General features: G+C 34.2%; 1 protein-coding gene across 3 annotated transcripts in view; it reads left to right on the top strand.

Moving 5' to 3' along the window:
• Window positions 1–3,844: 3,844 nt before the first annotated feature.
• The window catches only part of LOC149773257 (uncharacterized), a 66,360-nt gene continuing 42,904 nt past the window's right edge, over window positions 3,845–27,300 (top strand). For 2 of the 3 annotated variants that reach the window (XM_089946546.1, XM_089946547.1), the window contains exons 1-7: window positions 3,845–3,921; window positions 5,909–6,044; window positions 7,182–7,504; window positions 10,237–10,371; window positions 12,539–12,680; window positions 24,907–25,044; window positions 25,287–25,420. In XM_089946546.1, coding sequence (XP_089802672.1) covers window positions 3,920–3,921; window positions 5,909–6,044; window positions 7,182–7,504; window positions 10,237–10,371; window positions 12,539–12,680; window positions 24,907–25,044; window positions 25,287–25,420 — 1,010 coding nt within the window. In that variant the 5' untranslated portion in view covers window positions 3,845–3,919. The remainder of the gene's footprint in view (window positions 3,922–5,908; window positions 6,045–7,181; window positions 7,505–10,236; window positions 10,372–12,538; window positions 12,681–24,906; window positions 25,045–25,286; window positions 25,421–27,300) is intronic. The other variant, XM_089946548.1, reaches the window with a different exon arrangement.

Below are 27,300 nucleotides of genomic sequence, written 5' to 3'. Positions count from 1 at the left end.
ATGTTGCTTACACGCGTCATAAAAAACCCGATACATCGTTTCCAGAATTTTCCCACGTTAAGAGCATTTATATCTCTTCCATACGTTTTATGTTCAAACATCACCCACATTTTTGATACATGTATTGGCATTGATAATCCTTCTTTACGTTCTGTGTTAAAATATCTCCCACATTTGTTTTTACAAGAATTACATTTATAACCATTCCTAATGTTGTATGTCCTAGTATCACCTACATTTTCCATAGCTCTATGTCAATTTATAACCTTTCCTTAAGTTTTGTGTTTTAGTATCACCAGCATTTTCTATATTCCGTCGTTTTCTCAAACATTCGAAGTCATCATTGTCAGACATGTCACTTAAAAATTAGTCGTCCTCGCCTTATTCTCTTAATAATTCATCGATAACAATATCTGTATCATATGACAGATTGTGACATTAGAAATGCGTGATGGTTATTTCCTTCCTTTGAAACAAGTATATACCTTTGGCAAAATGCAGCTCGTATTAAAACTATATAATTTATCAAAACATATATCTTGTAAGAAAAAACACGCATACAATAGACTTGAACACTTGACGTCATAATGCTCTCATAAACAGTAAAATACACAATGATGTTTTTTTTTTTTTTTTTTTTTTTGTTAAGTCGAAATCCATCAGCAAAGAATAAAAAAAATAGAAGCCGTTCTATTTTGTTTATATGTCAATTGCTATAAAAAAAACCAATACAAAAAAAACCCAAAACAAACAACCCCTCCAAAAAACAGTTGTCAAAATGACCGGATGTTGACAGTTGCCACAAGTTCATTTTCGCATTGACAACATTTGCATTCGCAGTATGTAGATGAGATTGGACGAAGTTTTTATTTCCCTTTTATATAAAGGTCCCTGACGTAATTAAACAAAGCTGCGATGACAAAATCGCATGTAGTGTAGAAAAACCGAAACGGACATAAATTGTGCAATGCACAAGAATGACCGGTTACAGTAATTTGAATTAAAATGAGCAGGTCAGTGGGAAGTGTACAGAAAATAATATGTTACAGAAACGGCATAACCACGAATATGTATATTTTCATTCTTGCAGAGATAAGTGAAGGTTGATTAATGAAGGCAATATACATCATTTGATGTGCTTGTGATGTGTTTTTTTTTAATAGGGCAAGCGTGTCAGAAATTCATCATGATCAGTGTATACAGCCACCTTTAGTTCTTCTCTATAAAACATTTTTTCCATTTGAACACCCACAAACCCAATCAACACATCTAGAGAGGAAATAATGCATTCTACATTTTGATATGGGATTTTTTGAGATCTCTGGTATTATCCTTGGTAGTATTGATATAGAATTTAGATTTTGAAGAAATACATTAAAAATTATATACGTTTTGAAATAATACCTGATTGAAGGCTTAAAAAGATAATTGTATCGATTGTAAATGAAATAAGATTAGAGCAGGTTTTGGTATTAACTTTGTGAAAGTTCAGTCAAAATTTATATTTGGCAAATAACAGAAAGGTATTTGAAAAGATAGATACATGCACTGTATATTTGCCTTGATCCTCTCTAAATTTTACTGACTGTGGTATTATACTGAGAGATGAACATGCAATATATTGCCTAAACTACACTTTGCAACGACAGTTTCGTATGCATGTCTTGCCTCCAACTCCTGTTGGATTAAAGGAAAATGAGCTCTTTTTTTCATTTGTGCCTTGAAATAACATACCATACTTGAGTGAAATGAAGTATAAAGTCACATATTGTTTGAATCTAATGAGCAGTTTTCAAGACGCAGCCAATTAATTTATAAGAATTCGCGTCAAACATTTTTACAATGAATGACACAATGATGGATATAGTTGTGTCGTTAATGTGTCGCATCTAGTTTATTAACAATACATTGTTGCAATAAAGTACATTTTGTAAATGAATAAAAATTCAAACGAACAACGATGTTAAACTATGTAGTAAATATTGAAGATAACTTCAGGTTATGAAGATATACGTGGAACAATATTTTTAAAAAGATGGTAGATTAGCACAACCAACCCTTAGAAACACCTGTTTTCGCTACACAAAATACCCATAAATGACTCGCTACGTATGACGAACCTATAATCAAAACCCTACCATATATACTAAGACGTGTACGTTTTCAAACAAAATCAAATTAAATCCAACTTTATCTCAACTCTTAAAAGTTCAAATAACTTTAAAACCGACTGCCATCTTGTCGCAGAACCGGAATAGACTAAAGAATGACACAGGTGCAGAAAAGTACTGTATATCGGAAATGTTGCCGACGGCTGAAACTAAATCGAAATATTATCATTTACCACACTGCCAGAAGCATACCTTCAGTAAATATTTTCTACACGTTTAGCATTAAAAAGAATCGACTATCACAAACGTTTAGCATTAAAAAGAATCGACTATCACAAACTTATCTGACACCGTTGTCACAGTATAGAAAGCATGACGAAGCTTCAGAACAACATTATGAATAAATGAATCGATTTAACCATGGGACAGATTTGTAATCGATTTAATCATGGGAACAGATTTGTAATCGACTTAGCCGTAGGGACATACTTTTAACCGACTTAACCATAGGGACATACTTTTAACCGACTCAACGATAGGGACATATTTGTAATCGACTTAGCCGTAGGGACATATTTTTAACCTACTTAACCATAGGGACAAAGTTGTAATCGACGTAGCCGTAGGGGCATACTTTTAAGCGATTTAACCATAGAGACATATTTGTAACCGACTCATCCATAGTAACATATTTGTAATCGACTTAACTATAGGGACATATTTGTAATTAACTTAACCATAGGGACAGGATGGTTAATTAAATAGGTAAATAAATAGACAGAAATAGACTTAAATGAGTGTGTCTACATTGTATTGAAGAAAACGCTCATACACTGAGCAAAACTACGTGGCATGGATAGGATATGCAACGAGCTGTAAAAGTGTTGTTTTTGAATAATAAACGTGTATATGATAATCCATATTCGATGATAGTCTAATTTAAAATAGTATGCGTATCGAATGACAAGAAAGAAAACTTTATTAATATCAAGAGAATATGGAAATGTATAAACGTGTTGTATTATTTCCAATGCATGAAAGTAAATAATAAAGAAATATAGTGTCAGTTATTAGGTCGATATACCTTTATCTATATCACAATGTGCTGTCTTCCCAGGGCTCCCAAAAGTTCAGAAGATAGTCTCGCAAAGTCTTGGGCACCTTTAGTGCATGCCATGTTGATATGTGGTTTCAGTGATATGGGTCTGATATTATTAATAATCCTTTAAAACAATGAAGACCAAACTCATATATTTTTCTCAGGTCTATGACGTCAAATTGTGAACGAGTTTTGTTTTGTCATCAGTTTCACGATCCCCACTCTGTTGTATGAATTGTAGGATATATATTGTGATATCATCTTCACACTGTACGTTATCACAACTCATCCAAAACCGCTGGATGGAATTTTACGAAATTTTATGTGTATCTTGCCCTTGGCAACAGTACCGCTGAATTTTGCGAAGTGGATGGGGTGTCGAAGGTTCATTGAAAAAAGAAGTCAATAATGCTGACATTCGAAAAATCTGACTAAACTTCATTTATCCAATCACCTTATGAAGATGTGTCATACATGTTAGGGGTTTAATGTTATAGGTGAGTGTCAGGGTGTTGGGGTGAGAATCGGGGTATGACTGAGTGGATTGGTTTAGAATATGTTGTACAAGCAGCAGAAATTTGCAGTGGCGAAAATGTCTATGCTTATCTTGATGAACAACAGGTCAATATGATAGATACCGAGCCGTGTAATTAGTTTTGTCGGTCAGTTGTAACAAGGACTTCTACGTGGTGCTAGAGATAAACGTGGCATGTAAGTAAAAACTATTTGCAAATTTGAGCTTAGTATAGAGAACAGTGTAGATATTGTGGAAGAACGCGTGCCTTAATTTCGCACATTGTATGCACTTTAGGTACGATCTATAGATTCAAAATCGCTCAGGTATCTTCATAGAAAAACAGCCTGGTACATAACATTTATTTCCTTTAGTCCCATGCACTGGTTACTGACGATAAAATGGATATTAAAATATAACAGGGATACAAAAGCTCTACACGGGTTGTATAACTTTAACATTTTGTTAAATATTTTGCCAGTTCATATTTCTGTACGAAGTCTTATTCTGTCTACACACTTGGTATGTGTAAATTAATATGAACACTTGTATCTGTGTTAAATTTATTCATGCGAAATCCAAGAGGAAAAGGACCCAGGGATTTGACGAGATAAGGGAATGACGGTGCAAGTTTGGAGTAGTGTTTGTTACACGATTCACGCAAGAGCCGCAACTTAGTAGTATATGTTGTATATTTCCTGACCCCCAATCGTTTATAAAATGTTTGTTTTAAACCAGTCAATCACCCTGCTTACCACACATTCGTAATCGCATGTTTTGCTGCATAGTTTTCCAAGTCATATACTTATATCAATTGCTTCCTAATTCCACTGAACATTCCACATTCTTCTTTATTGGCTGGTAGCTTATGTGATGTCATTCAGTAATTATTAATGTATCTGTCACAAGGCAAGTTAGGGTCTAGCAAGTAAGATCGTTTACTGAGTAGTTTCAAACACGACCTTCCTGTGCAAATGAAATTTTATTAGCACAGATATTTGTTGAAATCAATGTAAATGTACAGTCTCGAGAATGCAACACAATGCACTCACATACATGAATTTCAGATATATTAAAGTATTTGTTTCCAGACTGGTAACCTGCTAACAATTCGTATATCATCATCGGGTATTGACTCTAAGTATTTATAATCTTTGCATCGAAATTACTCCGTCGCCATTTCTTAGGATGTTGTGCTATTTCCCAGTTTTCTTTATCATGACAATTCATTTTTTTTGTGCGTACGTTATAGTGCCATCAGTCTTTTGATTATTATACTAAACCCTTTGTGATCTTCGCTACTGCTACTATATTCATTTTTCATGTATGTAAGCGACACAGTGTGTTAATCGTTTCTGCACCGTTACACACTCTTCACTGATCTGTTATATTAATCCCAGAATGAGATATGTTAATATAAAATAATCTCTGCTAGGATAAAATATTCTTAGACTATCTGCCACAAAAAATTTCACTATTTAGTGACGATCGGTAATCTTTTTCTTGAGGTAGTGTTTGCTCACACAGAAAAGATGCAGGATAACCACTATCAATTCTAAAGGAAAGACTGATTGCTCTTGACAATTTCGTTTACCAGATCAAAGGGAATATTAACTTTATTTCCCAAACAATGAATACTTTTTTCTCATACAAATATCACTACTTTAAATTTTCACACTTTTGTTCTAATTCCATTTTATTGTTTCAAAGTGCATACAGTCGAGTGTGACGATCGCGTAAAAAATAATAAAGTCATCTGGTAAAGAAGGCGGTAACCTACATGAACACTACACATCTCAATCATCGATTAACACATTACTAACGAACTGAGATTGAGTCTTACTGAGTACTTAGTTATGTAAGCAACGTACTTAGTCTGGCACTTACTGGGCAATACACCATGTCAGAAACGTACCGAGTTTGGCCCTCGCTGGGTAATAAGTCATACAAAATGCACTTAGTTTGGTTCTTACTGTGTAATAGGTCATAAGAAACATACTGAGTTTGGTTCCGGCTGGGTAATAAGTCATGAAAGAAAGTAGCAAGTTGCTTATAAAAATATTTTTAAGGGCGTGGCACTAGGCTGGTATCTAAAATAAATTGGCATATAGTATAATTTTGGAGCTGTGCACGTTGAGTATAATTAGTATACTGCTGTTGCTCCATTTGTCCCTTTTCTTCTAGGATGAGACATCTTCAAGCTTTCCTGTCCTTGGTCATTATGTTTTGCCTTGAACAAGAGGGAAGTACTACAGAGACTGGGCAATTCCTGGGAGGTTCAATGAGTTTCACCATCATAAATGGAACGAATGGTTTAGAGGTTGTATCCCCTTTTTACCATTTGTTTTCCCCCTCCTGTCTATTTCTTTCTCAAAGACACACCGTCTGCTCTTAAAACTGTTGGACTATATAATGTAAGTGACGTGTGTCACAATGTCATCGTAATTTTAATAGGATAACGTGTGTCACAATCTCATCGTAATTTAAATAAGTTATTATATTTTTCTTCTACATTCTCATTCCAAAAACGAGTGGACTTCATTATCAACACACAACCTCATTCATGTGCAATTTTGTCAACCAATTGTTTTTCAGAGAATACATAAAAATGTTTTCACATGCAATTATCAACATGGCTGACATTATTTAACTGCAAAGATGGAAACAGTTGAACATAATGAAGTAGGACCGTTGTCTCCTGCTTTTATTTGGTTCGGCCATTTTAATAAGTCAATGATGAGTGAGTGGAAATTTTTTTTTTTTAATATGGTGAACAATAAAGAACCAAACATTTGGAGCTTTATTTTGACCTGCGTGTTTTGTTTGCTGGAAACATGACATAGTTTTTTTAAAGACTGGACAATGTTCTGCATATTTTAATGCATATCGTCCAAAATCTTGTCGTGCACGTCGCTCCGCCCACGACGTAGTGGTTATTTTGCACAGTAATGTTTATAGTGCAGCAGATAGGCTAATACTAAGCAGAGTATTGTCGTGTAGAATACTGCGGTCCTCACATCATTTTAATTTGACCTGATATGGACATCTTGATTAACATGTTCTGACCGCGTACCATCATCAATAAATGTTGAACTACACCGCACGATGATAAACACGTGCGTTTGAGTTTCAAGATGCTAACATTTATAGAGACAATTAAAGAAAACTGTAAGATTTCAACAAATATTGTTTAAATCAGCAGTTAATGCAACAAATCATTATGTTCTGCAATCTCTGCTTAATTATATTTGTCAACATGGTCATCTCATCAGACAAATATTATATCTGCGTCATTTGTTCACAAAATCATAACGAATTCCATCAATGCTAACACATCTACCTTAATATAGAACAACAAACAAATGTTAAAGACTAGCGAAAGCAGACATATTAAATTGAATACCGTTTTTATGTCCACTTGTCTGCTCATACCGCTATCATTATTGTTTATCCAAAGATCCAGCTGGACTTGATAAGTGGATGGGTATTGGGGTTGGGACCATGCGGCATTCACTGCTCTAGGGGATCCATAAATTCGGACACAAGACTGACCAGAAATGAAGTCGTTTTAAAAGAGAATAACGATCGTTACTTTGGAAGTTGGACAGTTGAATACAAATTCAGTGGCGAAAGATCTTCGCGAGAGAGCGATATTAGCCAGAATATTTATGACGGGATGAAAGAAAATGTGATAGCAGTAAACGAGAAAGCGCTTTGGGAGCAGGATCGGATGGCTGTGTGCTTTCCAGTAAATACAAACGCAAGCTACATGGATATCATGTAAGAAGCGTAGCAAGTTTGACTTTTACTGGGTATTGTGTCATGGTAGGGTTAAAAGATTCAAAGCCAAATATTAAACCCGATTGCTTTGAGTCTCATTCATCGACAAAGCTAATGATACTAGTTCAATATACTTCACCCGTTGAAGAAAAGCGAATACAAAATAAAGACGCGATTAACAAAAGGGCATGTAACACTAACATTGCATTATCTTATTGTTCTAATCTTTGAATATTTTCGAATCTATAATGCGCTTTCAGATTTTTTCATTCGATTTCCTCAAAAAGGTTACATTTAACTTTAAATAGCTTGACAATGTTTACTTGGAGATCATGACTTTATTATGGCATATAATGAAAATCAAGGTAACATGTTATCTACTTAAAATAGTATAATTTCACAAGGGCTAACTTTCAGTCTTGACATGTGATGACTTTCGTATGATCTTTACAGCAGACGAAAACTCTGATATCATTTGATTTAAAATAACTTGGACAGCCCTTAACTCAGTTTCTACTAAAGCACAGCCAGAGTTGCTTTATCAACATTGATATTTCAAAGTTTGGAGAAACTACTAGCCAAGAAGTTTTGTAATTTTCGTTTCATCCCTCTCCTATAATAACTCTTTATATTTATCTTTATCTCTCTCTCTCTTATAACAATTCTTTGTATGTATATATCTACTATAATAATTTGACATTCCTCTCTCTCCTGTGAAAACTCTATGTTTATATCTCTCCGATAAAAATTCTTTACATTTATGTCTCTCTCTCTTAGAAAAATTCTTTATATTTATCTCTCTCATATAATAACTCTTCATATTTATCTCTCTCCTATAATAACTCTTTATATTTATCTCTCTCCTATAATAACTCTTTATATTTATCTCACTTCTATAATAACTCTTGATATTCATCTCTCTCCTGTAGAAACTCTTTATATTTATCTCTCTCCTATAATTTTTTAATATTGATCTCTCTCCTATAATTTTTTTAATTATATTTATCTCTTTTTATATGCACATTTACTGTAATAACTCTTTACTTCGGTCTGGTCATTAGTTAATTACTGGAACTAGACAGGACAAATTATTGTAAGAAAACGATTTGCAGGTGTGCTGGTATGATCAACATACATGCATGTACAAAGTTATTTAGCGTCCGATGATAGCAAAATTGTATTTTATATTTTAGTATATTGATATGTCACTACGTAGATATAGATTAAAGAGAAGGATTAAATAGGGAAAACATTAAAATTTTGAAAAGGTATTGGAGATATTTCTAGACATATACTAAGTTCTTTATAATAAAACTTGTTTCCAACTGTTTGAAAATTTAAGTTGGTTAGTTACAGATTATAAAACAAAACTGATTTCGGCTCTAATAACTGTGCAATGTACACCTTACAGCATTTAAACAACGGGGTGGGTGTGGAGATGAGTTTTATATGCACACTGTCGGCCCAAGTAGTTGATTTAATGCTAATAAATTATGTTAAGAGTATTTAAGAAACGAAAATGAACAATATCTAAAACGGGGATAGTCGATCAATGCACATAAAGTAACCAAATATGCTTAAACACAAATAATTGTTTGTCTGCATAATGCAAATAGATACATATTGTTTGCATACTTGTTAGCAAATTGAACAAAACAATGATATAATCAAGTTTTATTCTGTAAAAGTTTCAGCAATTAATTGTAATGACTGTTTTCATTGGTAACCAAATATTGATGTTATTCACTATTATGTATATTAAAATTATTTCAGTTTAGTTTTTCTCGACTGAAGTATAATATTCAAGGAAACCTTAATACATTTACGAGTTACCGTCTTTAAAGCTTCAAAACGTTTTGAGAGATTGAGCGGAAGGGATGTGGGTGGGGTGGGGGGTCGGAGGGTTCATTTACCACTGGGCGCCAAGGCAAGAGTGGAAACATAATTGGGAGGTTTTAGGGTTATTTTTGCAGATAAAATTAGTATTTCACCAAAAACGATCTTCTAACGGAGCAAATCTTCAAACAGTTATATTAGAAATGAGGCTGGTAGGTAACTAACATAAAATTTGTTCACTTTAGTAACGTAATGGCGTCATTAAAGAACATTGCTCCAGGCCACCTAGTTCCGAACTATTTTCAATCCTTTTTTTGTTGGGATTGCTACTTTGCTTTTAGTATGCTTAACCTCAATTCCCATGTCACTTTCTTAACTGTGATACTTATAATTAATGCTATCTAACTGTGATACTTATAATTAATGCTATCTAACTGTGATACTTATAATTAATGCTATCTAACTGTGATACTTATAATTAATGCTATCTAACTGTGATACTTATAATTAATGCTATCTAACTGTGATACTTATAATTAATGCTATCTAGAATTATGTGATTGACGCAACTGTTTTGATACACTACTTATCTGATTTTTCGGCTGATACCTTTCGTCGGTTATATATATATATATATATATATATATATATATATATATATATATATATATATATATATATAATATACTCTATGCTTTTAACATAAATAATACAATATAGTCAAAATTAATAATCTGTGTAAAATTCAACAAATAAACTTTTCCCTAGAATGCAAAGTAAAACTTGTAAAACTAACTTTTGGTTTTGGGAAATAAATCACACACACACATATATATATATATATATATATATATATATATATATATATATATATATATATATATATATATACGTAGTTTTCACGGTTCTGCGTGGAGGCATTTAGAAGCAAACTTTGGATGGCATTTACAAGCGAAGGCTTTTCCGGACCCACGAAACGATACAGGAAAACCGAATAACAGTCCCAAGGGTTTTAGTAAACCCTACTACAGGTATAGTATCAAGATCTCAAAGGACACTTTTAGCATGCCCTACTAAAGGTATGGTACATGGATCGCAAAGGACTCTTTTAGCAAACCCTACTACAGGTATGGTATAAAGATATTGAAGGACAGTTTTAGCAAACCCTACTACAGGTATGGTAGGACACTTTTTGGAAGCCCTATTACAGTACAGTATTATGATCTTAAAAGACACTTTTAGCGAGTCCTATTACAGGTATGGTATAAAGATCTCAAACTACACTTTTAGCAAGCCATACATATATGGCATACAGATCTGAAAAGACACTTATAGCAAGCCTTACTACAGTTATGGTATAAATATCTCAAAAGACACTTTTAGCAAGCAAGCCCTACTACAGATATGGTATACAGATACGAAAAGACACTTTTAGCAAGCACAACTACAGGTATCGTATAAAGATCTGAAAAGACATTATTGTTACTTTTAGAACAGTTTGGATTTCAATATGGGTCATACTTACGAAGAGCATTTGAACAGTGCTGACTATTTTATTCTGATTCTTTAATTTCTTCAAACGGCTCAGTAGTTTCAATGCTGATGGATATATAAAATAACGTTTCAAAAATTAACAGGCAGCTGCAGGCACAGCTCCTAACACATCAAAATGACAGTGATGTGAGAATCTTGCAGACGTACTAATTTCTGTTCATGCAGTAATCCTACTGTAAAGGCCACTGTCATTGAAGCTGTTCTCCAACTGATATCAAGGCATTATATAACGGCTAGGTTACTCTCTGACTGATGGCAAGGCCTTGAATAACGTATGCAATTCTAATTCATATACTATTACGTTGAGCTGATTTCATCGTCTTAAAGATGTTCGTGAGTCCCTTGAAGGTAATTCACAGTCTGGAAGAGTGTTGTCGTCTGCGATTTGTGGGAAATAAGGGACTGGTGTGAAGCGGACACTTAATGAAGATGCTCCATACACACTGGAAGATGTACAGATATATATATATATATATATATATATATATATATATATATATATATATATATATATATATATATATATATATACAGATATATATATATAATACAATGGCTATAAATTATTCAACTGCTTTTAATATACCAAATGATCATCTGACCCTCGAAAGGTTTGTGCAAGACGAGTCCCATGTGTATTCAAATCTGATCAAAACCAAACTCTTGTTGAAATCACCAAAAAGCTACTCATGAAATTTGAGAAAGTGACCAGAAATATTTGAAGGAGATCGTCACCTGTCCTCTAAGCGGTATTTTCATCTTCTCCAAAATGAGCGCACGTAGTCATAAATTCAAAATCGTGAAAACTTCACGAATTCTCCATATATCCCTAATTAGCGCCAAGTTATTATTTGGCTGAATCCCATTGTCTAAGATTCGCCGACGGGAAAACAGTGTTAATGCTGCAATGCATTTGGAAGTGTTTTTTTCCCGGTGTATGAACAAAGTATGAACCACATACCAAAGAGTGAAAACTGAATGACGGTAATATTAGGACAATCAAGCTGAGAAAGTGTGCAGTGATGCATATGGAATACGCTGAGAGGATAACACTGACGTAGTGTTCACCAATGAAATACTTTCTGACACAGCGCACTAATGTTTATAACTGTGTAAATACTCCTGTATATAATTAAAGAGAGACTGCCACCTGTATAATAGAAGTCATTACAATTGCTGGTATATATATATATATATATATATATATATATATATATATATATATATATATATATATATATATATATATATACGCGGTAAAAGCTCTTTGCAATCAAATGTGTACATATGTATGTATGTATGTATGTATGTATGTATGTATGTAAGTACGTGCGTATGTACGCACGCACGCACGCACGCACGCATGTATGTATGTATGCATGTCCTATTATATTTTGTATTCAAATAAATTAAATTATGTATTTAGATTAATTGAAAAATCAATTTCGATGGGGGTGCATACATCGGTTCGAGATAGATAAAATAAAATATGGTCTTCAACAAACTTTTGCCATAACTCTAAGTATTGTCTATGAAGGACACTATCTCAGCTAAATGAAAGCATCTGATAATGTCTGTCTAAATATCACTTTTAAGCTCATGATGATTTTTCAGCTAAAAATGACAATTGTTATTCCAATCTAGGCTTCCTCTCGGACAAGATAACTACATCCGAATACCGACTTCAGATCCCGACGGAGATTATGTCAAATGCGCTATGGCTGAATATGTTGAAGCTTGGGCAGTGTCATCATCGTTTCGTCTTCCCAATGTCACAGTAACAGAAGTATCTTGGAATTATTATTTTAATTTTAAAGCTTTACAGTTTCAAATTCATAAATCGGATGGAATGCTATTTAGAATTACTTGCCTTCAGTTAGTATCAAATTATGCAAGCTTTAATTACTTGCATGGTCTCATGCTTTATAAATCAATGTATATCAATACACCGACGAACACGCACGGTAGATATGCATATATATCTACCATCTATTAATAGGTCGAGCCCTTCAAAATCTCATAATTTGCTTGTTCATTGGTAAAATGCCACATACACATGACAAACGCATTGATTATAATCAGTGAAACTTGGAAATTACAAAACAATTGAACAGAGTCATGGGCTAGTAGTAGTGACCTTGATTAGTATCCAGCAAAACGCCTGTTATGACACTTCTATGGTTTATAAGATTGTTTATTAGGACAATGATGCACATGGTACAGTTTTCAGACATATCTGTATCACTGATTGCAACCACACTGCTTTTGATACTGTCCTGACATAGACACAATGTTATTCATTTCCATTACACTGTTCCATTGCAGAGAATACGTTCCGCTAGCATGACTATTTTGTACGGATGTTAAATGCTAAATATAGCAGCGAATGTAGAGTAGACGTTGTTCATATCAATGGGGAAAAATTCACAGATCGATGCGCATAGCATTTTGAAAGTGGTTATGGAGATATCTGGTCACAATATTATTTTGGTATCTAACAAACGTTAAAGAAAAGATTACATCGATCTTTTGTTAAATTAATCATACCAAATGCTCTAAATGGAGACCCAAAATGTATTATATGATTTACCTCAAAACATCAGCAATTCAGCTTTATTCAAGCTTAATAGCAGAAGAAGATCTAAATGTTTATTTGATGTTGCTCAAGGAGAAATAAAATCTCTGACGTTGACTAGATCACTCAGTACATATGAAAAGAATGAATACTTTGATGAGATAATTAAATATTTTAGCAGTAAATCAAATTTACCACAGCGAATCAAAGAATTAAATGTTTTAAGTGTTAGACAACGATGCTATCATCTATAACCATTAATCAAGTCCAAATTATTTAATATTGGTAGATACGCACGTTGACATTTGACCATCGTCAAGTTCGGTTAATTCTTAGTGATGGGTAATTTGAGCTTATTTTGACCGGCTCGTTTCTCAAAGATATGTAATCAAATGCTGCAAGGGAATGTTATAATGAGGAAACCAAAGTAAATAAAACATATTCATTTAGAAAGGGCTGATTTACAAATTAATATTACTATTGACGTACTATATCATTGTTTGTATAAATTACAACTGGAAGCCTATATCACGATAAAAATGTGGCAATCTGAAAAGTTTGCACTATTTTTGCGTAATTAGATACACCTTCGCATATAGTAATATTTCAATTGCAGTAAGATGTAATAACTGCAAATTTGAATGTCCTGGAAAATAAAAATGACGCTGCATAACATGCCATTACATACATCACAAGCCTCATTTGCTCGCGTATAGTGTTGGAGCAGGTGCTCTACCATTTCTTAAAAGAGTGATCGGTGTAAACTAATATAATTAGCTTTGATGGAAATAAAACCGTGCAATAAATGAAACAATATGCACGTAGCGTACGACACGAAAACCGAAAAGTGCAACAAAAGTTGACATACTTGCATTATTAGGTGTTCTTAAGAATGACCAAACCGTCATCATTGTATTGTATCAACTGTTGCAACTGAAATTGTTACACTCGTGAAAAGTTATAGCGATTACGAGTACCTAAATTTAAGTTTTGATAGCGCAGTGTGAATTAGAAAATCACGTGGCAATTACTCCAAACACATACAAACTAGGTAAAGATGTTCTACAAATATTATTTGATTCAATTACTAGATTTATATCGTTGCTGCAGCGCTCTGTAACTCTCATAAATTATCGCGGATATTGTTCTTAGTACACATTTAAATACGCCTCTTAAACATGGCAAGGGTGGATTTAAAATCACAGTACCATGGATTTACAGCTGTGCTCGCAGAATCTTGTATCGCAATAACACAAAGCTATCGATGATAAAACGGAATTAAAAAGAATTTCGAGATGTTGGTACAATACATCGGGATAGACGTTTTAATAAATGTGCGCCAAATTTAAGTTCATATTTCACCATGCCAACAGTTTCGAGGATCTGGTTACATAGTTATGCATATTTATTTTCGATTGTGTGTTGCTTTTATACATGATTATATGTTATGTACGTTTAATTTGTATTCTGTAGCTGACCTTAGTCAGCAACTGAGTCTAGAGGCCTACCTGACTACTCACATCGTTTTGGGGTTTTGTTTGGCAAACAAGATATTACACAGTTCACAAATGTCTATGATTTTATATTATATATTAAAACTATTATGACTTGGAGGTAAGCAAGTTTACAGATGTTGAGTTCAAGGTCAGTCTTTATTTGGAAATTAGGAAAGATCTAGATGCAGGTTGTTTACGAATTGAATTGGAATATTGCCCTCGTCCTGGTTCTTTTATTCTATAGATGTGTTTACTTCAGAATCACCAACTGCTATCTTAATATCTGAAGTAAAATCAGGTTTATTGCTGTGTTCAGTTTTAATTGGAAATTATTTATTATTTAAATCATTCATTGGAATTACAAAGTTCTCTATGATATTTAGGACTTAATTACAATTTGGGACTTTTGCGAATTCATTTAAGGACGTTTTCGATTATATCACTGTGATAGATGAAAACCTTTGGCACGTTAGCACACTCGAGACTTCTACACCATTATCACAATTAAAAATTGTGATTCATTTGAAAGACCTTATGGTTTTGGACTTTTGATAGAACTTTTTTTAATACAAAACTTATTGGTTTTAACCTTTATATTGCTTAGTTTAAGACCATAGTGTCATAACATAGAGATTTGGCAAGTTCACGTTAACAGCCCAATCGCTCAATATTTGCCAAGAAAAAGTTAAATGTAGCTCATGGCAACATCGTGATCATAGGAGAACATATTTAATCTAGAGATATTATGCATGTCATAGTTGCTTATTAGCTCATTAATAATAAACAAGAGTCAGATATTGAACTTTCCAAATGTCCTTGTTAAGAAGAGGTGATGATCATGTATTAAAAGAGATATAGTCTGATTTTGTTATGTATAATTAACATACATTCATGCCGAAGGGTTCAGTATCACGTTTTGGTGATTTAGATAAGGTTACTCCTATTATGATAATAATTGATGCAGGAACTTCTCTGAGTCTTTTGTTATTAAGTGCTTTGCCCTTTTTTGAGAAGTCTTCTTCAAGTGCAAGTGTTCTAACACAGAAAGTCGAATTGGGATTCGTCAATAATCCTCTCAGCTGTATTAGGTTCTCATGAGTTAGTTTCGGGACAATTGAGCATAGAAGCTGTGACTTCTTTGCCTACTCAGAGCGTTCTTTTTTATTTCGTAATGATTTGACTGGACATAAGGCATTGGCTAATCCACTAGTAGCTGACGAGCCTTGTATGAATAGAAGAGTTGATCGTATTGAGGTATACATCCCTGATTTATATCCACATTGAGCAGTTGCGAGAGCTATAGTAAAGTATCCTTTTGAGAATGACTTGTTGATTAGGAAGTCATTCCTTTAGTTGCACTTTTAAGGGTCAGGGTTTTAATGAGACCCCTTTTGCTACTAGTCTGAATCAATCTGGATGTATTGATCATAGCAATGCTCTTTTGGTTTCACATTCCCTTGATTCTAATCACGGTTTTTAAAAACAATTACTAGCTGCTTTACAGGAAAAAGATAATGAGATCTTTCACTTGTTCAGATGGCTAGTAGCAAAACTGATGCCACACAAATATAAACTGTTACTTCTTGAAGAATATGGTCCTTATGAGGAACTGGAGGCCACATGAGGCACCCGCTGGTGATGAGTCGTCAATAAGCTATCGAATTGTTGTTCCTTGATACAGGAAATTCTTTGTCTAGCCCATACAACTCGGTTGTCTGGTCATTTAGGAGAAAATAAAGATTATTGCACAATTTTTAAGGACCGAAAATTAAAAGTGATGTTTTTAAATTTTGTAGATCTTGTCATACTTGTCAAATGGCTTGAAAACCCAAAAATAATCTACCAAAAACTCACCTGTCTCCTATTCCTGACTTTGACGAACAATTTAATATAATAATATTAAGATTGTATTGGCTCTTTAACTGAGACCAAATTATCAAGCAATGCTTGTGGACGATTATGTGTACATACACACGATTTCGAGAAGTTATTCTTTACAGAACATAACAACCAAAACCATAGTAGAAGCTTTAGTAAAGCTTTTAGTTTACTCTATTTAGTCTATCCAATCCGATCCAAAGTCTAACTTCATGCCTAAAATTTACCAGTATGTCTTGCATTAATTAGGTATCCAACAGTTTCTGCCTACCACCCTGAGAGCCATGGTGATTTAGAAAGGTTTCATTGTTCTTTAAAGTGTTTGATTAGGTCATATTACTTTGAGACGGGAAAAGACCGGGCGTGCAATTGCTGTTGCTGTTTGCTATTAGGGAGTCAGTGCAATAGTTTCTAAGGTTTAGCCCCTATGAACTTGTTTTAGGAGATACTGTTCGTGAACTATTAAAATTAGGTTAGTATCGGGAAGTTTGCCATAATGTTTCCATGATTGCTGAACACCTGACCAATTTGCTTAGTAAGAAGACCGAATTTCTCTGGTCAGACAAACGTCAGGTGGAAGTAATAAGTTAAAAGCCATACTGAAACGTGCACCAGTTCTCCCGACTCCATATTTGACTAGTTGAGTTTACATGTCTCTAGATGCATTGATGTAGTGGTCGGTTGAATACTGATACAGAAAGGCATCAATGCCGTGGATTATCCAGTGTTCTAATTTTAAGGAAATTGAACATTCACGAGAGAACTTATTCTGCCTGGCAACATATTAAGGTGTATGTTAGTGCAACTCCTTTACCAGTTGTTGTCGTCAGCGATCACAGCCCCCTCAGTTTCAATGATAAATGAAGAACAAGAATAGAAGACGGTTTTTATGGAGTCCGATGTTATGGTCGTTTCATATCGAATTTAGATACATCAAAGGAAAGGAAAGTTTGATTGCAAACGTACTTTCACATGCATAGAAGTACAGTATTGCATTGTTTTAAATTGATGATTGTGTCATTTATATTGTCATACAACAGTAATAACAGGCATGTTTGCCATTTGCCAAACGAAAGTTTTATTGCCCAAAACTTTCTTTTATTTTAAGATGAAAGGTGTTACAGGTATTTATATTATATATTATTCTTATAACGTAGTTCTATGTGACTCATTCGAGCATATTTGTTTTCACTGTTTACTTTTGTGGCTGACCTGTAATATAACATTACGTACATGTGTTTTATAATTCATAAAGATTATTGTCAAGTTCATATAAAGAAATAATTGGGTCAAAGTACATTAGGAAATAATTAAATGGAAGAAATATCAACGACACATGATCCTAATAGAACTTCTGTATTCTAGAGATGTGATACATACGCTAGTTGCTGATTGGCTAAATAATAATAAACAAAGTTAGAATTAAACAAATACAACACCAATTACTGAACATCTTCCTTGCGGATTGTATTACAATGTGATCAGATATGACGGGCAAAACTGAGCCACAACTGTAGTATCGTGGTAAGAATTCAATGAGGGGTATCTTAAATTGTTTGAATATACAGTCAATTGATTAGAGAACAACCCTCCGCGCCCGACATCACAGGTGATGATATTCAGAAGTTTTTTACGCAAACGTATTGTTGGATCTATTTTGGTAATTTCTGCTAAACGTTGCCTTCTTCAAGAATTTCAAAGTTCATAATCATTGTCACATCCTGGGTGCGTGGAGAGTAGCTTAAATCAAAAAAACAATTCCTGTAATGCTTCATAAGCTGTGTAAGTATGATATCCATTATATATTGCAATGAATCACATCGGCGTCAAAGGCACCAGTAAATGATGTTCCAAACAATATGGGAAAATTCATGACGTTTAAACTCGGGCAAGTACGATTCATCGAGTCGGTATCTTAATGGGGTAATTTAGTTAGATATTTTGCGACAGAAAGCGTCAAACTCATCAGTCATTATGGTATCACTAAAACTGGCTTTCTAACAAGAAAATGTGTGTACCCATACAAGTAAATGAACTATCGGGACAAGTTTGCCGAAACGTATTTGTCACCGATTGAACACTTTTTGCATCAGTGTCACGTAAAGACATTTCAGAAAAAGATTATGAACATGCATACATAATTATTTCTGCACTTGATTGCAAAACTATGGGTGGCTATCATGATTTGCATTTGCGTACTTATCTGTTGTTGCTCGCTCATGTATTTGAAACATTTCGCACACTGTCATGTAAGTGTTGAAGTTTGACGCTGTACATTACACCTCGTCACCAGGAAAGGCTTGTGCTGCACATATGTGCAAAACAAAAATAGAGTTGTAATATTGATTGACCTTGAGCTGCTTTTCGAGCGCTCTTTTCGTTGTGAAGAAACAATGGATAATAATGGATAAGCGAGTGCCAACAACGCAAACATAGAAGAGTATGATCCTTCTGATCCAAACAGTTACACCATGTATCTTTACTTCAGTAACCATTATGGTTAGATTTTCATTATTTGATCCAGGATATACTTAAATACAAAAAACACATACACGATTATAACAGCAATTGCCAGAAATTTCTTTGAAGTTGATTTAGAGTACGCTGAATGTCTTCACCGTGCTAATCACAATTATCCATTAGCATCAGAAGTGTTGTCAGTGTCTGTTGAGTTGTTGTCTCCTTACTAGTGCAGAATGGTTGATGAATCAGGACGTAAAGTTACAGAATGTACTAGGTTTGTTCCAAATATCAGGACCAAAACCAAGAATGTAGTGCACGGATGAAATCTGCAGTGTTTCTACTCTTGGGAATAGTTTAAGTAAAGTAAATTGAGTACTTAGATTTAGTCAGCAAGATTGGATATCCGCATACATTTAATGAATACTGGTCTTGGAACAAATGGGACCAATTCCTTTGCAATATAAGATTTGAATAAGTTTCATGATTTATTTCACGAATAATTTCATGATTGGCAGGACAATGGAGAATTTACCATAACAAATTAGAGTCAACAGTGGACAACATAAGCTTTGAAGCCTTACTGCTGGTCCGGTAAGTGAATCTCGAACGAACTTTCATGCTGAACTTATTGAAGTTCATAGTGAAAAGCAAAGCTCAAAGCTACTCATTCATGAGTTTTATTGGGGCAATACCAAACAGTCTTAACAGGATCGTGTCACGATTCTTTATACATACACTGATTAGCTGCTGATCAAACAACCTCCGATGACGTTTATTCGGATATCCCATCAAGGACACTCGCGAAAAAAATTGAATAAAAGCTATTATCCAAAAGAAGACGAGTTGTTTAGTAACAACAATAAAAAGACGTAAGCTTTCGTAAACCAATCGAAGAACATGCTGGATTTCGTCTTTAAATGAGCTCAACTGTGGATGGATCCAAAAACATTAAACAAGCCAAAGGTGATTTCATCAGGTTACTTTGCATGGGATCTCATGCATGATACGTACGTGGAGTGTCTTCGAGAGCAATGCCCATTCATACATACAGAACATATGATCTGGTTGAAGAAACATCACATGTGCGTTTACCTATGCAGCAAAATGAGTTCGTCGACACTTGATACCAAGCGATAGATATTATCCAACGGTGTCACGACTTTGGCCTTTGGGAATCATGTGGTCGATCACTGTACCACACATGAAATTTTACGAATAATGCAGCAACAGACTCAATACATTCTACATTCTTTACCTGAATATAATTGTAATAATCGTAGCCATGATAATGGTGAATGTGCATAAATGTATTCGAGTGCATCTGCTACACTTGCCGATCTTTTTAATTTATGGTCGCCGCTTCTTTATATCTACTTGCAACTTCAACAATAGTTAATGCTTTTTAGTATATACAGAATACATGTTCTTGAAATTGTCGCTTTACCATTATGTGTTTAAACTCGAGTTGGATTTGTAGTTCGAGTTTTAATACAGTATCGTGCAAAATATGAAGACAAGGTTGTGTTATAAACAAAAGAATGTATTATTTAACTGCTGCTCAAAAACGGAAATTCAATTCAACGACATTGATTTCTCTGTACAAATTAAGTCTATACCACTGAAAAATAGATGTGATGGTAGCAAATCCGTTTCTCCAGACTCATTTCGCACATTCATCATTGATCCTGCTGGATAAAAAAGCTAAACAGCCATTAATATAATGACAGTCGTACCAGTATAATACCAGTGCGTGCAGTAAACGTATGGAAACCTGTTCAGAAATATATCACCGAACGGTCAATATAATGTAGTTCAGTGATTGTTTGGTGCTCACGGCACAGTGATCATTTGCTGCATAAATCGCTAATCAGTTAATGCAATTCGTTGATAACATCAACAATGTTGCTGTGGATCGGATGAGAATTCTGTGATTGTGAGCGATTCAGAAGTCTCGAGGTCGACTACAATGATTGGCGAATTGGTCACCATCAAACACGATTGCGCGACTATCAACATAAAAAATTTCAGCCGCGATTGGTAAATTTTTTAATAAAACCGCTCAAAAACAACTGTGAGATCAGATGATACAAAAATCTGGTAATGAGGAGGGGTGATAACCATCATGCAAATGGTATTAGGCAAAATTAATATCGTATCAGAATAACTCACTTGAAAGATATATCAGATCCTACGTTTGACATGGGTTTGCCTGTGTTGGTGGATACAAGCAAACGAGATTTTCTTTATTATTCATACACTGCTAGGGTCCCTTATCAACAAATTATAGAATTAGAAGTACACGACACGTCCTGAGGTTTTATTCCATGTTGGGCCTTCATGGAAATCGAAAGCAAACATGTTCAACGATGCAGGTTATTATTATCCAGCCAATATCACCTTAGCATTTATTTACAGCTGAAAAATGGCGTTGTTCAAAGGTGTACGTTATTCCTTTGATGGTAATCTTGACATTGCCACGACCGGTCTCGAATTCGCCAGATGCAGCCACGATAGCACGAGAACACCTTGTGCAGCATTGATATTTATCAAGGAAACATATGATAATGCGGATTCTCAACATATAAAATTACACGACCTCAAAATCATTTACACAAGGCTCCAAAACGCTTTTAATGGTGGTTGTAACAATTCGGACAACCGCGTGGAATCCCACTAAGTCACATATTTGGGTTTTGTAGAGATGTTCGCAAATATATATATATATATATATATATATATATATATATATATATATATATATATATATATATATATATATATATATATATATATATAGTCATAAAACCTCAAGAACATCTTCAACGATGAAATTTTTGTCGTGGTACAGGTGTCGCAAATGGTAGATTTGTATTAGAAAATTTAATATTGTGGATCACTGCATCTGATGTCTACAAAATCACGCTTGTTGCCGTTTATTGAACAATGCTTTAGTTTCTCGCAGATACCACAGATGTGCACCAATCACGCAATATTGCGGTGCAATACTCATGATACATAAGCGCTTAACAGGTCTTACCGCACCAAAAATGTGCCAACTTACAGAGCTAGATAATAAGTGCTAAGATCGTAGTAATTTGATATTTGACAGCTTTGAGGTAACTGAGGTTTATTTGCAGTTAAAGGGTCATCGGGAACTTTTTGAATAAACGATGCTTGACCATAATACAATCACACTGCATATCACAATATATGGTCGTATATGGACCGAACTCAAAACATTTACACTGGTTTGCAAATTTCCCAACATGATCCCAATACGTTGTACCCGATTTACTTCTTTTTAATGGAGCACCTGGATTTCTTTCGCAGACAGTTCGTTGTTGATATGTATTTTCATGCAGGAGTAGGTGCGGCTAATGCTAATTACAGATGTTATGCTGTGATTCTTTCTGACACGACTAAGTTGCTGGAGAACATGGGTGGCTGAATGAGGGTCCTTGATTCTCCTGTGGAAATGGATAGAGTATTTGAACCATTTAGATCTTTGAATAACAAGTTTATATCATGAATTGATGATCGGCCTTTGTGAAAATCAGCTGGGTAAAGTAAAGCCCAACAATAAACAATTGTGAAACTACATTGAAACTTTCCAAATAAAATTATTTCGATTTGTTCCACCTTCTTGAAAACAGTGTTATTAGACAATTATCTAAGCTAAAATATAATCTTTCTGAAAGCCAGATACAAATCAACCGTTTGAACAACCAGGATATAACAGTACCACCCCATTGCATCAGCACGCGAAATCGGTCAATTGTGGTCTTTAACACTAGGTGCACAAGTATTGTTTCCACAACGAGGAAGTGGAATTTAATGCTGATAACAACCCGGTTACTTTCACCAACGAATATTTTAAACCATTATTAACGCAACAAAAAAAAAAAGATCTTGTCAGGAACAAACGTTTAATTCATCATTCAGTATCGTAAGAGGCTTCGGTTGTAACTTAAAAGGATGCTTGACACACAGAACGTGCACATTAAAATATTCCCCAAGTATATATTGTCTCTGAAAATAGTGCGACTCAGGAGGGATAAATCGATAGAAATGCGTGTAATTGTTCCACCTGAAAAAAGTCAAACTGCCTTACCTGTTTTATGCAATTATTATTATTAGTAGAAGCACTATGGACCCTCATTGTTACCGACACGAAATAAAATCCAACCTGAGCACCAACTTGAAAATAAAATCACCCAGATGACTGTACTTGTTGTAAAACACAAACGTGAACTGTTTACCTTGGTGTAGCTGGAATCAAAATCACAACAACTGCTTTAGGCATACAAACCGGAATTGTTTTGGGGGTTATATTGACAGAAACCGTTGCCCTGGGTGGGGTTAGTAAATCATTTATATATGGTTACTCTGTTGAGAAAAGCTTAGAACAGCATAACGTAGTCTCATCACGATTATAAACCTGTAGTCGGTAGCTATCGAGGATAAAGTAATTAGCATGACAGAATTCCAAACTAAGTTGGAGGAAATGGAAAATGACCGACAACAATAAGTACAGATAAGGACCCAGAGTAAAACAGAAATGTTCACCTACTGTTTTCTTGTGTGAGCCTATATAAAATGGTGTAAAACCCAAATGGTATAAAATGCAAATATCTACTATAACAATGCATACGCATACTTACTGTTACACGATGTTTATCTGTTCCACATAAATAGTTTAGGAACATGGGTAAAACAAATCCTTTTTTATAACGCAATATTAAATAATTTTAAACATATTATCATATAGGAATATTGTTTTATGAAGATTTATTTATACGTGCAGTATTACAGAGAGCAAGTTGCATGACACGTTCCATCGTTTCTGACATGTAGTCTACGTTATAAGTATGTTTTCCTAAAATGTGAAAATTAAAGCAATATACACCAGGATCTTCAGAGGTTCTAAAAGAGAATCAGTTCAAAGCTCTGTGACTATTAACTTTTTGTAAAACGGTCATATAGTATTAATTTGGGTTCCATTTCCAGTTTCCATAAGCTGTGTAGTTTTACAAATTGTAATTAAAATGCAGTCTTTCTGAACCATTATGGTCCGTCTCTTATAAATCACCATTATAAAAATATGTTTTTGCATATAAAATGACAAAAAGATGTTTACATAACCAGCCTGTGTTTTGTTTTTAATTCAAAACATAATTTTATGTTAACGATTTCCGAATTATTTTGTCATTAAACTTACCGTTTCGACTGTACAATATGATCTAACAACGTCATTTGACAATGTCCAATATATGAAATATTTGTCTCTTAGGGTAACATAGAGAACTGAGCTCCTTCGAAATAATTCTAATTCTTTTGAGATACACATTTGGAGTGATTTATGTAATAGTTGAAGCTGAATTCATATAAGATCTGAGTATATTAGAGTTTTATATGGTATAAATAAAACGTTATGGTATTCGTTATCTTCAAATTAACAAATTAAACATTCCATTCTGAATTTGGTATTTCGTTGTTCTCAGTACTTATTTCATGCATACCTCTTCATCCTTTATAATTTTGTGTCATGTGGTGAGAACATATTATGATTATGATTATACATATTATTATTATTATTACAGGATTGCATAATTTCGGTCCCATCTAGCAGAAGTTTAGGATATAAGAACGGTAGCTGGGGTGCCATCGCTGTAATGCTTCGTGACTATAGTAGAGAGTTTCCTAGTAAACATTTTAGTCTCTCTGCAGTTACTGTACAGGTAATTCTCCAACGTTTATTCTTTTTAAATATGCAAGAAATAGGACCTAAATTTGCTAAGGAATTCTACTGAAAACATTTGATTTGCTCTTCACTGGTTCTTGATGATGATGTGTCCATTGTATACATTGTATGCATTCGCTCGCTGACATGCCTAGTTTGAAGTTATTCATCGCTGAAAATGATTATAAGTTATTTTGTGGACATATGTGTTTAACTTCGATGGTTTTATATTTTATTCAGTTTGCAGTTCAATTCCTTGATGAAGTCCATGAACCAGTATTCCTTCCGCCGACCCCTAAGGGCAACCACAGATTCAGCGTTTATTGCGGTTCGATGTGGAAAGTTGAGGTCTATGCAGAACCAAACTCACCAGCGTAAGTTCACACATCTTAGTCTATGGTTGTATGTTTAATTTGCTACAGAGTGAGGTCTAAGTACAATGATAACAAGCATCTATCTTCAGTGCTTGTATAACTAACTGGACATAACTTTATTGGCTTGACGTATACATATAAGCCTTTTGACAATAATATACGTAATGCGTATATAATGCATTGATGTATAAAGCAATGAATAAAAGAATACAAGCGATAGACAATCTCTGTATAAATAAAATTCTGGGGTGTGGGTGGGGACAGAGAGAACTATATAGCTAGAGAGAGTACTTAAGTTGGAATACATTTTACAGATATTTATCTATTTATTTAGGTTTTACAATTCTCGAACTGTCATTTTGAAAAAAAACTGCATTAGTTTATATTAGTTTGGATTCTATAAGGAGCAAGATTCGAGGTATAAGATTGTGTAAGTGAGAAGTATAGAGAACAGATTAAGACAAACAGGTATTTGTCTTCGACACTATTTATTGTCACTTTATGTTCGACTGTGATATGCTAATGTAAGGCGAAAAGAACCTAATGTGATAAGCAGCAACATGATTTCGGTTTAGAGGACCCAAATGTTCTGTCTACAGTAACCAGTGGTTATCAGAGATATTCTATGTGATCAGTCTTTGTGAAGAAATATTGCCTTTACTGTTAGTGGCATATATTAATTGCCTAGCAGCCAAAGCGGTCGAGAGTTGAAAGAGACCAGTGGGGCAAGAAAGGAGCGTTGGTGAAGTGAAATATTACACATGAGCTACAACTGGCAGAGTTTATTAAACCGAATTATCTAGCCATGTCAAACAAAGGTGTAATAAATAAAACAAATGTGACTCAGTCCTATGTTGAGAGCTTGCTCTATTATTAACTATCTTCAATGTTTCAGGAATCGCCCTTGTTTGCATCGAGCTACCCGACGTTATCTCTGACGTAATATATTGTTTTACTTAATGAAATATTGATTCTTCAAATAATTTTGGACATTTGTCTGGAAAACATCAGGTAGAACAAATAAATTGTACGATGCAACAAGAAAAAAAGTTAGCTTAAAAGTGGTCCAAACATTATTTCTTTGGCAAAGTGTATTTATTACTTATAATGAATGCCGATTTGGTAGTTTGCAAGCAATAATTGTGGTCTTGAGTAGACAATGGCTATCTTTTGGAACTGCTGTGTCAGATCTACACAGCTGCGTGACTATTCATATTATTTTGACTATATGGTTTTAAACTATGTAACATAAAGAAGCGAAATTTACAAGCTGAGTAAAAGCAGGAAATACACTTATTTCTCTAAGTTACAAAGTGCACAATTAAGAGCGACTTACAGAATTGTGAATCAAATCCCAAAAAGTCCTTAATGTTCTGTCACAAATCCAAAGTGGAAGTGAATATGTTTTGATAACACTCTTGACTGTTCTTTAGTCACAACACAATTGGACATTTCAATTGCTGACTCCCCAATGCACACACTAACTTTTTTGAAACCTTCCGGACATAAAATTTGACCATTGATCTGACTGGACTGATTTGGAAGGCCAGACGTTTAAAGGAAGTTGCATCAAAGATTTAACAATACTTTTAGTTTTAATATTTGGATTTGCTACCGAAAGTATCGTGGACGCAGACATAATGGTCCACAAATATTGTTTTCCTAACTTGACCTTAGGTATGTGACTGACACAATCTACCATTATTGTGATATATGTTTCGTTAAATGCAGGAATGTTGCAATTGAGTCTTAGGTATCTTCGAGTTCGGTTTTCCTATCATTTATCATTTATCAAGTGTGACAAGATGTATGGTATTTAGAAATATCGTTTTTAATTATCCGCAAATCAAAATGATCCAAGATCATGTGATTAGCTTTAT

This window comes from Sinohyriopsis cumingii, unplaced genomic scaffold (assembly GCF_028554795.1).
Source record: "Sinohyriopsis cumingii isolate HCF-2022 unplaced genomic scaffold, ASM2855479v2 utg000741l, whole genome shotgun sequence".
Lineage (NCBI taxonomy): Eukaryota > Metazoa > Mollusca > Bivalvia > Unionida > Unionidae > Sinohyriopsis > Sinohyriopsis cumingii.
This window is presented reverse-complemented; position numbering and strand designations above follow the sequence as displayed.